Genomic DNA, 16,097 nt, shown 5'->3' on the forward strand with positions numbered 1-16,097 from the left:
GTATTCCTACTACAAATCATACTCATTTATGATGGACTGATTATTTAATACACTGATGGAACTGATAATGGTATTTTACTTAGAATTTTCACAAATGATAATTTAAAACAACTGTAGTCAAACTGAGTAAAAAGGCCCATCATATAAAAGACTCTGCCCAGTACACTTCTCTAAGACCCAAAAATTTGTTCCTTTGTTCAGTAAGTATTTATTGAGGGCCTACTATGTGCTGAATACTATGGGTGAAATGAAGACCCAGACATTCTCAAAGAACACTGAGACTGACTCCACAGGTAGAGAAACAAACCAAAACATAAGAACCAAAGTGGGAGCTCTCAGCCAGCACTGAGAAGCTGGGAGACCTAATCTTAAAAACAAAGCTGACAGGATTTTAAATTTTTCATTATTACTTTAACTCTTTTTTTCTTCCAGTTTATATGAGTTCAATACAGTACCTGTATTTGATGGATCCAAAACTAACTGAAGAGATGGCTTAGTTGTTTGGCTGGCTGAAACATCTCCAAACGAATGGTCTACAATATCACTGGAACTCTGACAATCAGCGAGAAGGATGCTTTGCCCTTTCTCAGAATCCCTCAAAATCTCTTCCATGGCTTTTTCCAACTGTTCATCACCATTAGAAACTATCTACAAGACAAAGCAAAACAACTGTTTCAATCATATTATGGTTCTGGACCTGAATGAAAATATTTCATTTCTGGAAGAAATTAAAATGATCTAAATATTTAAATTTAAATACAGTTAAAGAATATCAAGAATCTATACAGTTGTACCTAATTTCACTAGATACAATACAAAATCATGAATTATAAATGCAGCTAAATTAGAGAATTATTAGTTTCAGAAAAGGATTCCTCAGAAAACACTTCAGGTGGTTTCCAAATATATCTGATCTAAGAGCTTGTTTACACAGATTTCCTTTTGTTTGTTTGTTTTTCCTTTTTATTTTTTGGAACACATTCCAGAATCAAGTAATCAACTGTATGTGTTTTAGAGAGACAAATAGATATGTTTAAATATAAAGTGTCTATTGTGGATATCATTTAAAAGGTCATATTTCTTACCATAGTATAAACATATTTATGATTTCTTTATAAGTTTTGTTTGCTAGCTGCCAAATGGAGTATTGCTAATTTCCTTGCGTTTAACTCATGTTTTTCTTAAAAACACATAAGAGAAAAAAACCTAAGTAAAATCTTAAATTAAATACATTAATAACAAAATACAGATATTTACATTTAAATAGCTGCTTATTTAAATAAATTTAAATAAAGCCATTGATTATTTTTATAAAACTATATATTTTCAACATAATATAAAATGGGTATTTACTAATCTGGCTTTTATATAATTGTATTAGATTTATGTACTAATATCCCTTTGATGCCATGGTTTAAACTGAGTAACAATCATTAAGAAACATGTAGCACTTTTTACTAATCTCTCTAGTCCTGTTTGCAGGTGGGGGTGCAGCTGTCACGCATGTGGACCCCAGTTTGTGTGCTTCCTTTCCTTTGAGGGAGGGAAGGCAGCACAGAACGAAAAGGAAAAGGAGCAAACCCAAATAAAAAACTCAACTAGAAATATGAGACACACACTTAAAAAATATTTAGACATGCCAACTGTTAAGTCACATACTGGAATGTTACCAGCTGATCTAAACCCATAAAGAAAAGTCTCTGTAGTGAAAGTAAAACGTAACTATTTATATAATCAACTTTAACCTATCAGTAATAGAAACAAAAATATCCAAATAAGTTAAACTTATGTTAAGATTTGATCAGTAAGTCTAGTTCCCAATTCTTTGTCTTCTCCCCATCTACTTCTTTTTAAATTCTGAATTAAGAGATAAATAACCACAAGCCAAAAAAACTTCAAAAATATACGAACCAAATAATGTGCCTCTAGATGAATCAAAATTGATTCTATTCTCACAGTCAATACTTGAGGAAAAACCTTCTGATTTTGTACAACTCCTTTCCCTTAATTAAAAAACCAAAGTTTAAAATAGTATCATTTGCAGAAAAGGACTACCTTCAGTTCAGGTTTTCCTTCATCTTTGGTAGAGGTGTCATCTGCATGCTGAGGCACCAAAACAAATTCTTCACTGTTCAGTGTGGCCACAGAATCCGATGACCCAGTAACCTTCTGTGACGAAGCTCTGACCTCCATTTCGGCTTGGCAAGCGTCTCTCCCCACATCCACCTGGTCAAATCACAGTGATTTAAAAAAAAAACACACACACACACTAAAAAAAAACATGAACTGATCAATCCTCTGCTATTAAAAATGATTCATGTGAACAATAATTCTGCTCACCAAATAATTATCTCAAAACTAGAGAAGCTACCCTCTTAGACTGGGCCACATAGTGGAAATGTACTCTCTTCACCTGGAGCTTCCAGACTAAAAGAACCATACTGTTCCCTGAAAAACGAACACAAACTGCCTATAACTCAACTAGCCAGATCTTCTACTGTTTAACTCTATTTTTCTCCTAGAAATACTGTTTTTGTTCTATTTAATAAGGAAAAAATAAATAAGCATGATACTAGAAGTATCTACAAATTCACACACACACGATACATTTGCCAAAATTATTTTGTACTTAAATCTAAACGTTTCCTCAAGATGACATAATACTTTAAAATATTTTTATGTCACTAAAGTTAATTAACTACTATACAATTCAACACCCTAAGCCATGTATCTTTTCCAGACACACTACCACTTATCAGCCCGACAGGGGAAGAAAGGTCAAAGCTTTCTCATTGCATTCATACAGCAAACAATGTTACAGTAACCAAATACAGTGCAATTCTGTTTTCTGGGTAGATCTCTATGCCACAGAAACTCCACATTCTCTAAACACTGACACAATTAACTGTGCCTCGACATGAATACTACCTAAGAGACACTGCACTCAGCACCGGGCTACATGAGTGAACAGGCAGACGAGTTGCCAGCTCTCCCCTCCTGGAGCTGAGATCTAGTGAGAAAACAAGCAATGAGGCACACAGGGTAATTCCAAATCACTCTGAAGGCCACAGAGATAATAAGAGAGGATAATGTGATAAAGAGTAGCTTAGTAGTCAAGTGTGTAGGGACAACTGTAAGTGAGGTGGTAGGAAAGGATTCTCTGAAAGGGAAATAAATATTTGACTGAAACCTGAAAGACAATAAAAGGACCATATATTTCACAACCTGCTCAGTGACCAAAGGAGTAGTGGGATAGAGGGGTAGGAGAAGCAGGCCAGGGCTAAAGCCTTACAACTATGGAAGTCTGCTGATCTGTGTCTAAAATTCCCTTAGCAGTGTTCTTTTTCTCTTTCTAACACGGTTACTTGTTCATTGCAGCATATAAATATGGCTGCAATATCTCATTTTGCCATTAGGTGACACTAACACCATTACTCTTGGGCAACAAAAAAATTATGTACATGTGTATAGGTGTGTATATATACTGAAAACATATATATCCAGCTTCTCTACACTTTTAAAAATTACTTCCTAACTTTATCAAATATCAAAGTGTCCATTAATATCAAAATAAAGACTATACTCCTAGGCTAGTGTAATATGATAGCCATAATTTATTTGTTAGACATATTAATATCCTTCCTTTTTAAAAAAAATTTTTTTTAATTTTTAAATGTTTTATTTATTTTTAGAGAGAGGGGAAGGGAGGGAAAAAGAAAGGGACAGAAACATCAATGTGTGGTTACCTCTCACATGGCCCCCACTGGGGACCTGGCCTGCAACCCAGGCGTGTGCCCTGACTGGGAATCAAACTGGCGATCCTTTGGTTCACAGCCCGCCCTCAATCCACTGAGCAACACCAACCAGGGCAATATCCTTCCTTTTTAAAAGGATATTTTAAACCCTTCAAGCACATTCATCTATCCTCTCAATTTTTTTCTCATTTTTATGCTACATTTTTCTGAAAATGCCATATGTGTTAGAAGCCATGTCCTGACCCTTCGAGACTGCCCCGTGAACCCTTGACTGCCACGGCACCACACATTCCAGGTGCTCTTTGTGTGGCCAATCTTCGTCCAGGTCTTTTTCAGCTGCCACTCCTGTAGGTAACATCTACATGTTAGAAATTCCCCAAGTTCAGGTCCTGGGCTTTTTCCTGATTCCTTGCCACACACTATTATCTCTCGTTGTCATGGATCTTAATACCATCCATATGCTTACGGTGTCCCAAATTTCTATCCCAACCGAAATGTCTCCGCTAAATTCCTGATTTGGAATCGAACTCTCTACTTGATATTTCCATTTGGAATTCTTATCAGTAACTTAAATGTGACCCAAATCGAATTCCTAATGGTTTCTTCAAACTTCTTCCTCGTTCAGATTTCCCATTTCAGTAACACCACCTTCTACCAAGTTGCTCAAACAAGAAATCTGGATCTCATCAACTCATTCCTCAGCCAAGCAAGTCAGCCCCACCTCTGAAATAAACCCCACACCTACCCCGTCTTTCTCTATGTCCATTTTACCAGACTAATACAAGCAGTGTTCTCATCTACGTCAGTCTCCTACCCTGTCTTCTTCCTCCAGCCTTCTCCTCCCTAATCTACTCTTTACAGAGCTGCCAGAGAACACATTTGGAAATACACTGGATTACATTCAAACTGCAGACTACAATCTCTTCACTAAAATTCAAACAAAGTCCAAACTCCATGACAGGATTTGCAAGGCCCAACACACCCTTGCCTCCATCACTTGATCACTTCAGCGCTTTGATCACAGAAATTTCAGGACCACGTTAGGGTCTTGGCTCTTGCCTCCTACCTTCATATAACTAACTCTACTGCTGTCAGCTTTTATCCACTCTTTAAACAAATAATTAATGAGTCCCTATTATGTGCTAGAAACTGTAATGGGAACTGTAGACTAAACAATGAGTAAGACCAATGCAATCCTGGGATTCTTAAAGCTAATACTGTTTTTTTGTTGTTAATCTTTATTGTATTTTCTCCATTACCATTTAGCCCTCTTCTACCCCCTCCTCCCAGCAACCACCACACTGCCGTCCATGTCCATGAGCCCTTTTTCCTTTCTACTTAATCCCTCTGCCCCCCAATTCTCCCCCCACCACTAGCTGTCATCTACTCTCCATCTATAAGTCTGTCCCCATTTTCCTTGTTAGTTCAGTCCATTCATTAGATTCCATATATGAGTGGAATCATATGGTATTTGTTTTTCTCTGACTGGCTTATGTCACTTCGCATAATATTCTCCAGGTCCATCCATGCTGTTGCAAAAAGTAGTATTTTCTTCTGTTTTATAGCTGAGTAGTATTCCATTGTGTAAATGTCCCATAGTTGTTGTATCCATTCATCTACTGATGGACACCTGGGCTGCTTCCATATCTTGGTGATTGTAAACAACACAGCAATGAACATAGGGGTGCTTATGTTCTTCTGAATGAGTGTTTTGGGTTCCTTTGGATATATTCCCAGAAGTGGGATTGCTGGTTCAAAAGGCCAATCCATTTTTAATGCTTTGAAGTATCTCCATACTGCTTCCCACAGTAGCTACACAAAGTTGCACTCCCCCCAACAGTGCAAAAGGGTTCCCCCTTATCCACATTCTTGCTAGCACTTGTTGTTTGTTGATTTACTGATGGTAGCCAATCTGACAGGTGTGCGATGATATCTCATCGTGGTTTTAATTTGCATTTCTTGGATGATTAGTGACGTTAAGCAACTTTTCATATATCTATTGGCCACCTGTATGTCCCCTTTGGATAAGTGTCTATTCAGGTCCTTTGCCCATTTTCAATTGGACTTTTAATGTATTTTATTGATTATGTTAATACAATTTTCCCCTTTTGCCCCCTTCCACCCAGTACCCCCCTTCCCTCCAGCAATCCCCCCCCCAGTTGTTCATGTCCATGTGTTGTGCATATAAGTTCTTTGGCTTCTCTACTTCCTATGCTATTATTAATACTCCCTGTCTATTTTGTATTACCAATTATGCTTCTTAATCCCTGTACCTTTTCCCCCAACCTGCCCCTTTGCCCCTACCAGTTGATAACTATCGAAATGATCTCCATATCTGTGATTCTGTTCCTGTTCTGGTTATTTGCTTTGTTGGTTTTTTTAGATTCAGTCGTTTATAGTTGTGAATTTGTTGCCATTTTAATGTTCATAGATTTGATCTTCCTCTTTTTCTTCAATAACTCCCTTTTAACATTTCATGTAATAATGGCTTGGTAATGATGAATTCTTTTAGTTTTACCTTGTCCAGGAAGCACTTTATCTGCCCTTCAATTCCAAATGATAGCTTTGCTGGATAAAGTAATCTGAATCGTAGGTCCTTGCTTTTCATCACTTTGAATACTTCTTGTCAGTCCCTTCTTGCCTGCAAAGTTTCTTTTGAGAAATCGCTGATGCTAGTCTTATGGGAACTCCTTTGTAGGTAACTCTCTGCTTTTCTCTTGCTGCTTTTAAGATTTTCTCTTTATTTTTAACCTTTGGCATTTTAATTATGATGTGTTTTGGTGTGGTCCTCTTTGGGTCCAACTTGTTTGGGACTCTCTGTGCTTTCTGGACTTATATGTCTATTTCCTTCGCCAAATTAGGAAAGTTTTCTTTCATTATTTTTTCAAATAAGTTTTCAATTTCTTATTCTTCCCTTCTAGTCCTGGCACCCCTATGATTCAGATGTTGGTACATTTAGAGATGTCCCAGAGGTTCCTTATACAGAGGCTACTCATTTTCTTTTATTTTTTAATTCTTTTTTCTTCTTGCTGTTCTGGTTGAATGTTTATTTCTTCCTTATGTTCCAAATTGCTTATTTGAATCCCGGCTTCCTCCCCTCCACAGTTGGTTCCCTGTAAGTTTTTCTTTATTTCACTTAGTGTAACCTTCATTTCTCTATGTTGTTGCCATACTCAGTGAGTTCTTTGAGCATCCTGATTACCAGTGTTTTGAACTCTACACCTGATAGGTTGGTAATCTTCATTTTGTGTAGTTCTTTTTCTCGGGTTTTGTTCTGTTCTTTCATTTGGGCCATAGTTCTTTGTCTCCTCAATTTGGTAGCCTCCCTGTGTTTGTTTCTGTGTATTAGGTAGACCTGCTTTGACTCCCTGTCTTAGTAGTATGGCCTATTGTAGAAAAGGTACCTGTAAATTATGTGGGGTGGGGCCTTAGGTAATTGTTAGAACAGGCAACCTGCTTTACTGCTTTGTGGCTCTGTATGACAAGAGGACTCAGAGAGGGGACAATGCCACTGCCTGGCTTCTGATGATTTGCCTGGCACTTTGCCCCATTTCCAGTCACTTCACCCACTCCACATACATATGTGACATCTGTGATGGCACCCTTCTAGCTGTTGCTCTGGGGCTGAGTATCAGAGGGGGTGGTGGGTGTGCATAGGGAGGGTCTAAGTCCGTGAGGGCCCTTTAAGCAGAGTCTCCTGAAAATCCAGCAGTTTCTTCTGCCACCCCAACTCCCACTGGTTTTTACAGCCAGAAGTTATGGGGATTTATCTTCCCCGTGCTGGAACCCTGGGCTGTGTGGTCTTGCCTGGGGCTAAGATCACTTGCTCCCATGGTATCCCTCCCAATGTTTATCTATCATATGTGGGACCACCTACTGTCACCCCTTCTCCACCCCTCTCTGCATCTCTGCCCTAATACCCGTCTGGATGAATGTGTCTTCTTTAAATCCTTGGTTGTGGGACTTCCATACAGCTCAGTTTTCTGACAGTTCTAGATATCATTTGTTGTAATGATGTGTGGTTGTAATTCTTTCTGTGGTTGTGCAAAGATGTGAAGAGTGTCTACCTATGCCTCCATCTTGACCAGAAGTCTGGGTTGTTTTTGTTTTTTTTTTTGGTGTTGAGTTTTGTTACGTTCTTTATAAATTTTGGATATTAACCCCGTATCAGATGTACTGGTGAATATGTTCTCTGGTTCTGTGGTAAAGCTAACATTCTTATAGAAGAGATGGATAATACAGAAGAAAATAAATCAGGATCACATACTGGAACAAGTACTACCAAAGGTGATGAGAAGGCAGGAGACAATGTGGATCCGGCCGACACTTGGGCTTAATGAGTAAGCCACAGAACAAACTAGGGAGAAAGAATTTGATGTGAGAAAAGGCTTATTAAGGAACAGAAAGAAAGTCATGATAGCTAGATCATAATGAGTGTGGCTAACGTCGTAAGAAATGAGGTACAGAAAGGACAGCGGAGAAGCCTGAGGCCACTTCAATGCTAACGCTGTCTAAATAAGGTCCCCTCACCAGTCCCAACTCTGCTTTGTTTACCAGGGAATATTCCATGCCTGGTATAGGACATAGTAGATATTCAATAAATGTGTGGAACAAATTGTTCTTAAAAGCATCAATCAGTTGAAAGTTCTCACAAATAGCAAATGTCAAGCCAGGAATCAAGCCAGGTAGCCTGACTTGAGAGTAATGCTCTGACCTACACTGTATTATACTGTCTCTTAAAGTCTACTCATCTGTTGAGACCCAAGGCTGGGATTTGCGTCAACACAACATCACTTCGCACACCGGACCTTCTTTACTCCTTTCCTCATCAGAACTTATCTGTCTCTTACCCCAAAGCATTCTTCATAGTGCAGTGATAAATAACCTATCAGTTAACTTTGAATTAGGGTGTTAACAAACATGAAGAGTTGTTCAATTCAAATTAGATTTGCAGAAGTCTTTTAAATACAGAGCCTGCTGTTCTGTGAACTCAAGACTACTATGCACATTTCAACTCAGCAAGTAAAACAGAGCAGTGCACAAAAACAAAACTACTTTTAAGGCATTTAGTTAAAAAACTGCCCTATTATAACCTAAAAATTAGAATGTAAAGTCTGACAAAGGATTTTTATGTCTTTTCAGTTATAAAAACTACTGGGAACTATAATCTAGGCATAATAATTTTTATTTTTAGGGCATTTTAAAGGTATATGAGAATCAGGGTCAGAAAACTTACCAATGCTACTGAAAATCTGATATGTTTCTTCTACGCATCACCTTCTCCCCTGCTCTGAACCCAAAAACTCAATGAAAATTTTTGGTTTAAACATCCCCACATCTGTACCAATTTTAACAAGTGAAATCCCTTTTAATTCTTACTTCAATACCACATCATTTTTGTCAAATGAGCAATATAGCGGAAGTAGCACCTCACTTGGATGCCTAAAACTATAATTTCACATACACTAGGAGCAGCACAACCACATTCAGTGAAGTCTAACTGGAGGCTATCTTGTCCCAAAATAACCAAACACATTCAGAAGACAACATCGTGGTACACATGGTCCAATCTCTTTCTCTGCCAAATGTGGTTAGTCTGATTCTTGCTTTTATATTATGTGTTTGCACTTATTCATTTTCAAGTGGCTCTTGAACTAAAATAGAAAACTGAAAAAAAATGAGTGTGAGTCAAATTTTGGTATGCTGGGGAGGCTATCAGCCAGAGGATTAGAATGACTGTAGTAGACCCATCACAAAATTAGAAAAAGGAAATGCTCTTAATTTATATAAGAAAATAGACACAAATAATGTAGAACAGCATTTACCAACCACAGTTCTTCTGTACTTCAAAGAACTAAGCCAGCCCTGAAGAAAACTATCATGGCCTCTGTTAAGTAACCGATCCATCCACTGCTCTCATCCCTCAGGCAAAGGCCACACCAACATGTATGTGCGTGTGCGAGCGCATGTGTGTGTGGGTCCCCTACCCATGAAAAGGGCACAAAGCATCTTATTAATTTATATTGCTTTCATGGACACCTATTTTTATTTGTCCACCAATAATCTCCCAACTTTCTTTTCCGAGAATAAGGCTTCCCTCTACTCAAACACCATGGCTTTTATAGAAACCTCATCTTGGTCAAACAGATTCAAGGGTAAACACTGAACCAAAGCTAGACCAATCCACCCATTTCCTAAGCTTTTTGGACAGATGACCAAAGAGTTCATCGTGACAGTGTCCCTCTTCAGCAGAAACTTGTACAATGTAAGCCAGAACTGTCAGGGGCCATGTTTTCCCCATCTGCAGAATGCCAGTATGTAAGGGGAGAGAGGAGTCCATCAGCCCCAAACACGGACAAGCAAGAGGCTCTTACCTGAGCCCCATCCCTTTGTTTGAGTCCCTCCTGAGGCCCAGCTCCATCTGTTCCCGTTCTCAGTCTTGGGAACAGTCAATTCCACTATTCCCTTAATTCTATAAAACTATCCCTTCCAGTAAGTTACTTTTGCATAAGCTAGTTTAAATTGAGTTTCTGTCATGTGAAGCCTAATGAGTCCTAATATAATTATATTCTAGCAAAAGACATAGAAAGTATATTCTAACAGGTTGCCAATGGCCATGTGGCTTCATACAGCAGGTATGAGAGAGGAATCTAGGTGAAGGAAGAAGAGAGAATCTAAAAAGCTGACAATAATTTCCCAGAAAAACAGTACAGTGGGTGTGAGGAAAGAAAGAAAAAGTAGAGTGACTTACTTGAAATAATTACAGGAATAAAAACAGGACAATACAAGTGGTACTTAGAGTCAAAGGATGGTTTAAAAGACAATAGAAAAATGTTTTATAACCAAAATATGAAATCAGCAAAGGACAAAAAGAAATTTTAAATGGTAGGCACATTATGATTATTGCTACCTAATATTCCTATGTCATAAAAATAAAGTGTTACAGAGGAAAAATACTTTATTTCAACATCTGTATTAGGATGGTGAGATTTATAGGTGACTATAATTGTGGCAGGTCAGATTCTTTTTACCAGTTACACACAATAGACCAGACAAACAGACAAAGCTAAATTCTGTATCTGTTGTCAATCCGTACCCACTGGTGTACAGATGGTTACATAAACACATATTTTCATTGTCCAGGGGAACTAACTGTGTTGAAAATTATAATGCCCTATACAAGTCTTACTGACACTGTTCACATGGGAAGAAAGGCAAAGCTTCTCTATGAGTGAAGATATAATGATTTAAGAGACCAGTTTATAAAATGCTTGCATGATAGTACTGTGAGCTTCTATGTAATGAAAATGATCATTTTTAGCTGGCCTGAAAAAAAAAACAAATTTTATATTAAAACAAATTAGTCATGCAAAAAGGAGTGAATAATTAAGTTACCAAACAAGTGAGCCACTGTCAAAGAACATTCATTCAGCCCAATGGCAGTCAACCAAAACGATACTGTTTTCTATTTTCTCTTATTCTGAAACTGAATTAACAAGAAATACAAAGGTAGATATTTGAGGACTTCTTGAAACTGGTCAACAGTTTTCCCTGAAGATCGGTTATTGGAATTAACTGAGCACCAGTGACTAATATGAAAAAAGAAACTGAAAAAGAAGCAAATGATCAACCAGTCGACACTGAAACTACAGCAGAACTACAAACCTATCAAAAAGCAGAGATAAGACCAAAGACAAAACAGGTTTTCCTGGAAACAGAAAGAAAATCAGAGGTAAGCTAATCAAAATATGATAAAAGAGCCCTGACCAGTAAGGTTCAGCTGGTTGGGCATGGTCACAAAGCAAAAGGTCACTGGTTCAATTCCTGGTCAGGGCACATACCTAGGTTGCAGGTGAGGTCCCCAGTCAGAGCACATACAAGAGGCAAGTAATCAATGTTTGCCTCTCACATCTATGTTTCTCTTCCTTTCTTTCTCCCTCCTTTCCCCTCTCTCTAAAAAATAAATAAATGAAATACTCAAAATATGACAAAAGATGTCTTTTGTGTTTTTTAATTGCTGTTCAAGTACAGTTGTCTCCATCTTCCTCCCACCACTCTCCTCTGTCCCAAAAGACGTCTTTTCTTAAAACGTATAACTTACCTGAAATTAGATCATGGTGCACAATCTTGTGAATATATTAAAAACCCCCAACTATATACTTTAAAATGGTAAATTTTATGGCATGTGAATGATATCTCAACAACAAAGTGTAACTAAAATTTATATGCAAAACCTCCCAAAAAAATCTCCCAAAAAGAGAAGGAAAATACAGGGTCTGGCCGAAGGAAGGCCGGCTTGAGTGTGGCTGGTAGGGTGCCGAATGTCTCACATCAGATGGACAGCAATTCCACCTAAAATGTCATGTGGTGTGCTTGAGTGTGATATTGTTATGTTACAGAATTACATGCTCATGATTTTGTAATGAAATATTTTATAATCAAAAAGGGCTATTATTTGTGCTGGACCCTGTATATGTAAAATGACTGTTAATCACCAAAAATTTTTGTTTAGCAAGAATCTGCTATTAAGCTGTGGTTTCTGTATGTTCCAAGATGTCTTTTCTTGGGGGAAAAAAAAAGTCAGGGGGCAGTGGGGGCACAAGTACATATTTCGTCTCCCTAAGACGCCAAGAGATTGGAATATGTGAATGGACATGCAACTTTGCTCACTCCCCCCATTAACAGTCTCCAGCCTGAGAGCCTAGTAAGAGCCTGCTGTGGTTCCAGTTCAGAGTGGCCGGTCCTCTGTTGTTTTTTTCACATTACTCACGGCTGCTCAGTAAAGTCTAGTAGCTGTATCCTCTCCTGTGGGAAAACTCCTGCCTTCACAGACTGAAGCTGGGGGATGGCTAGCTGACCCCACGGACAGCTATGTTCATACAGCGAGAGCGACCTGCCACTTTTGAGTAGGAGTTCTGTTATCTAGGCAATGCGAGTTCTAGGCTGCCTTCCCCAAACAGGCAAATGATGATCGCTTCTCTGCAAAGCCTCCACAGCCTTGAAACAGCCCCGCAGAGGCAGGATTTCTCTTCCCTGGGAAACACAGGACGGAAGGCATGCAGGGGAAGCCAGAACAGCATCTCCTTATCCTGAGCCAAACGGACACTGCTTTTACCCTTGCTCTACAAAAATAAATGAGAACATTAAAAAGGAATACTCTACTTAGTGTTTCATCTAAAAATCATAAATAAGTAACTATTTAGCTGTTATTATAAAGTGTTATATTTATAGAAAAAGCGTAACTGACTTGACTGTAGACGAAGTACTCACTTCAGGCAAGCATCAGCATCAGGGGAAAAATCCAACCCACTTGCTCACGATGCCCACGCGAGAAGACACTACTGCCCTGAACACAGGCCTCATGCGTGTGATAATTACCATTTACTAAGTATCTATGTATGTACACTTCCATAAACTCTACAAGGTAGCCATTACCCTCATTTTATGCATACGAAAACAGGAAGAGAACAGGTAAGTACTCTGTCCAAGGTCACAGTGTTAGGGCAAGGCTGAAGCAAAACTCAAAACCAACTCAACCCAACTCCAAAGATCCTGCTTTTTTCACTAAGGAAAGATGCCTCTCAAAAGAAAATTTTTACAATAATAATCTCTAACGTCTATCAAGTGCTTATTTTGTACTAGGCACTTTATATTATATACCATCTCATTTAACCCTCACAATATAAGGTAGAGTTAATATTAATCCACTTTTATAAATGAAGAAACAACAGAATACTAACTGACTTTCCAAGGTCACCAGACTTAGACTAAGTCACTAGACTAGTCTAACAAGAGGGGCCATATTCTTAACCACTAGACACACACGGGCTTACACTCATGCACGTACACAGTGCACACTCACATGAGCACATGCATACACACACAGGCCCCCACACACAATTACTGCCATTTATTATGTAGCAGGCACTGTGCTACATACCTACTTCTCTTTCTAATGTATTCCCTTCAAGAACAACTAAACAAACTAGAATTTTAAAATTTCAGTTGTTATTATACCTCAACTAAAACAGATTTTGTTTGTCATTTCAATGACTTTTTTTATAAGATTTTATTTATTTATTTTTAGAGAGAAGGAGAGAGGGAAAGGAACATCAATGTGTGATTGCATCTTGCACACCCCCTACTGGCCCCTACTGGGGACCTGGCCTACAACCCAGGCATGTGCCCTGAGTGGGAATCAAACCAACGACCATGTGGTTCACAGGCTGGCACCCAATCCAATGAGCCACACCAGCCATGGCTCAATGACTTCTTTAAAAAAAAACTCAATTACAGTTTTTGTTCAGTTACAGTTGTCCCCATTTTCCCCCCATTACTCTCCCCTGTCCTGCCCACTCCCCTATCGCCCACATGCAATTCTGACATCATCAATGACTTTTTAAGATGATGAGTTTAAGAGAAAAGTAGTCTATATCCAGAAAACAAAGTTAGAGTCCTCAATACCTAAAAAAACAGAAATTTACTATGGGGTCACAATTTAAACTGGATAATCTTCCTTTACCCTCAAGTGCAAACATATCCTAAATTTGCATGATTAACTCAGCTTTTCCTTTAGTAAACATATAGTCAGCTGGTAGTTATTAACATTTACCACATTGCTATTTGTCAATTGCTCTTTCAGGAGCTTTATAGTATTTGTTAATTAATTTGTTAGTCGAGATTAAAAAGGAATTAAGTAACTCATCCAAGAACCACACAACCAGTAACTGATGGAAAAAAGATGCAAATTCAGGTCTACTCCAAAGAACAATACCATTCTTGAATTATGTCACACCGTAAACTCTAGGAAATCTAGTATAAGAGATATATTTAGACTGAAAGAAGGGGCAAGGCAGAAACTTCTATATTTAACAGCAGGAATAACCTTGGAAATCAGAAACTAGTACTCCATCTTTGAATTACTTGAGAAACACTTAAATGGTCAACTAGTTAACAAAAAAAAGTACAAGAACATGGAACACCAGATAAAAAAATAATTTCTATAAATGGCTAGTCATGTCTTCCCAACTTTGAGAAAATGAAGGCACTATAATGTGTCATAATGAGTGCCTGCAATGGTACTGAGCGCCCCTGCCACTTCTCAAACTGCCACAGGCACCTTGTTCACTACTGGTTCTCTTTAACAGCAAAGGAAAACAAAAGTGTTAACACTTCCAAACAATTCTCCCCCACTCCCTAAATTTATTGTGTAGACTCTTAGAGAAAACCATTTATCCTAGCCAGTTACTGAACTTCAATACAAAAAAAGACTATTTTAAAACCCAAGAATTAAAGGGATAGCACTAGTTACATGAAACAGTTAACAAAAGATAGTCTTTCTCTAGAGGAGCTGAATGGCTCTTTTTATCACTGGTTCCTTACATCACAGTGCAAGTCACTAAGCATGCAGCTTCTGTGTAAACTTAACCTAAAACAAAACAAACAAAAAGAAAATGAAGTTAAAAGAGAACCATTCATTATTTAAGAAGTTTATTTACCCTGTTATACATATTCAGATCTTAATGAAGTAGCTTAGGATCTCCCTTAACGTATCTAAGTAAATCAACGTACAACATGAGGCCAGTGTACAAATTCTTACTAAACAATACATATGTGCAAGGCATCCATATAAAATTTAAGGCAAGTTAATGCTCCTCCTGTGTTTGCTACACACTGATATAAATAACACCTCTCTTCAAACTATCATCACACTGGCTCAAATTAAAGCTCTGATTTTAAATGACATTTAAAAGAGAAACAAGTGTCTGCTAATGCACAGTGGACCTATATCCTCCCTTCCCCCAAATATGGAGAATATGATTGAGGTTTCATTCTGACAAGAAAAGGAAAAGCTAAACGTGGTGGTCTGTGTAATATTCAGATGGTAAAATCTGCAACATAAGGGCACGCCAGCATAAAGCAACTGTAGCCTTTTGCTTTCATGAAATGAGTAAGTCAAAGAAGCAATATTCATTTGAAGGGATACATGTTTTCTATTGACAGTACAATTTAGGAATGTAACAAATATCACATACTATGATTTTAATGTAGCAGTTGTAATTTTTACATATTTAAACATTCAAGGCCTAGTTTAAGAATAAGTTACTAAAACTCACAAATAGCAGTTATTTTAATACTTTTACTCAATGCTTACTAAGAACCAAACAGTATTAGGCATTCTAGTTATCTTTTGTTTGTGTTCAATAACAATCACTTAACACACTCGTATTCCCACCTAACAAAAGGAGAAATGCATTCAAGAGATCAAATAATTCATTCTAGTTCACACGGCTAATTAAATACAGGGTCCAGATTTTAAGCAACCGAATCAACCTCACTTTG

General features: G+C 37.9%; 1 protein-coding gene across 4 annotated transcripts in view; it reads right to left on the reverse strand.

The window, feature by feature from the left end:
- Positions 1 to 16,097, reverse strand: part of RABGAP1L (RAB GTPase activating protein 1 like) — a 454,513-nt gene that overhangs the window by 401,308 nt on the left and 37,108 nt on the right. For 2 of the 4 annotated variants that reach the window (XM_028530695.2, XM_036015478.1), the window contains 2 exons: positions 2,056 to 2,226; positions 456 to 648 (listed from right to left, as the gene is read on the reverse strand). In XM_028530695.2, the coding sequence (XP_028386496.1) occupies positions 456 to 648; positions 2,056 to 2,193 (331 nt within the window). In that variant the 5' untranslated portion in view covers positions 2,194 to 2,226. Of the gene's footprint in view, positions 1 to 455; positions 649 to 2,055; positions 2,227 to 15,137; positions 15,159 to 16,097 lie in introns of those variants that run through there. The other 2 variants (XM_036015477.1, XM_036015479.1) reach the window with 2 other exon arrangements.

The sequence above is a fragment of the Phyllostomus discolor genome, chromosome 14 (genome assembly GCF_004126475.2).
Source record: "Phyllostomus discolor isolate MPI-MPIP mPhyDis1 chromosome 14, mPhyDis1.pri.v3, whole genome shotgun sequence".
Lineage (NCBI taxonomy): Eukaryota > Metazoa > Chordata > Mammalia > Chiroptera > Phyllostomidae > Phyllostomus > Phyllostomus discolor.